Source organism: Eimeria mitis, genomic scaffold (genome assembly GCF_000499745.2).
Source record: "Eimeria mitis Houghton genomic scaffold, Emh_scaff1696, whole genome shotgun sequence".
Lineage (NCBI taxonomy): Eukaryota > Apicomplexa > Conoidasida > Eucoccidiorida > Eimeriidae > Eimeria > Eimeria mitis.
In genome coordinates this window covers 820-1,155 of record NW_013570011.1, presented here as the reverse complement: position 1 = coordinate 1,155, position 336 = coordinate 820, and the positions used below count along the sequence as shown (strand labels likewise).

The 336-nt window shown below is 54.5% G+C and overlaps 1 protein-coding gene across 1 annotated transcript in view; it reads right to left on the bottom strand.

The window, feature by feature from the left end:
- Positions 1-116: 116 nt before the first annotated feature.
- The window catches only part of EMH_0041960 (uncharacterized protein), a gene marked incomplete at both ends in the record, with an annotated part of 726 nt that continues 506 nt past the window's right edge, over positions 117-336 (bottom strand). Inside the window, one exon of the mRNA XM_013495681.1 lies at positions 117-336. Coding sequence (XP_013351135.1) covers positions 117-336 — 220 coding nt within the window.

Sequence of the window (336 nt, the reverse complement as noted above, 5' to 3'; positions counted from 1 at the left end):
TGCTGCTGCTGCTGCTGCTGCTGCTGCTGCTGCTGTTGCTGCTGCTGCTGCTGCTGCTGCTGCTGTTGTTTTTGTTGTCGATGTTGTTGTTGGTGCTGTTGTTGTTGTCGCTGCTGTTATTGCTGCTGTTGCTGTTGTTCCTGCTGTTGTCGTTGTTGCTGCTGCTGGTTGTGTTGTTGGTGTTGCTGTGCTGCTGCTGCTGCTGCTGCTGCTGCTGCAGTGTTCTTTGCTGCTGTTTGTTTGCTGCTGTTTCTGCTCCTGCTGCTGCTGCTGCTGCATTTTCGGTGTTTCTGCTTGTTCCTGCTGCCTCCTCCCTGCTGCTGCTTCTGCTGCTGC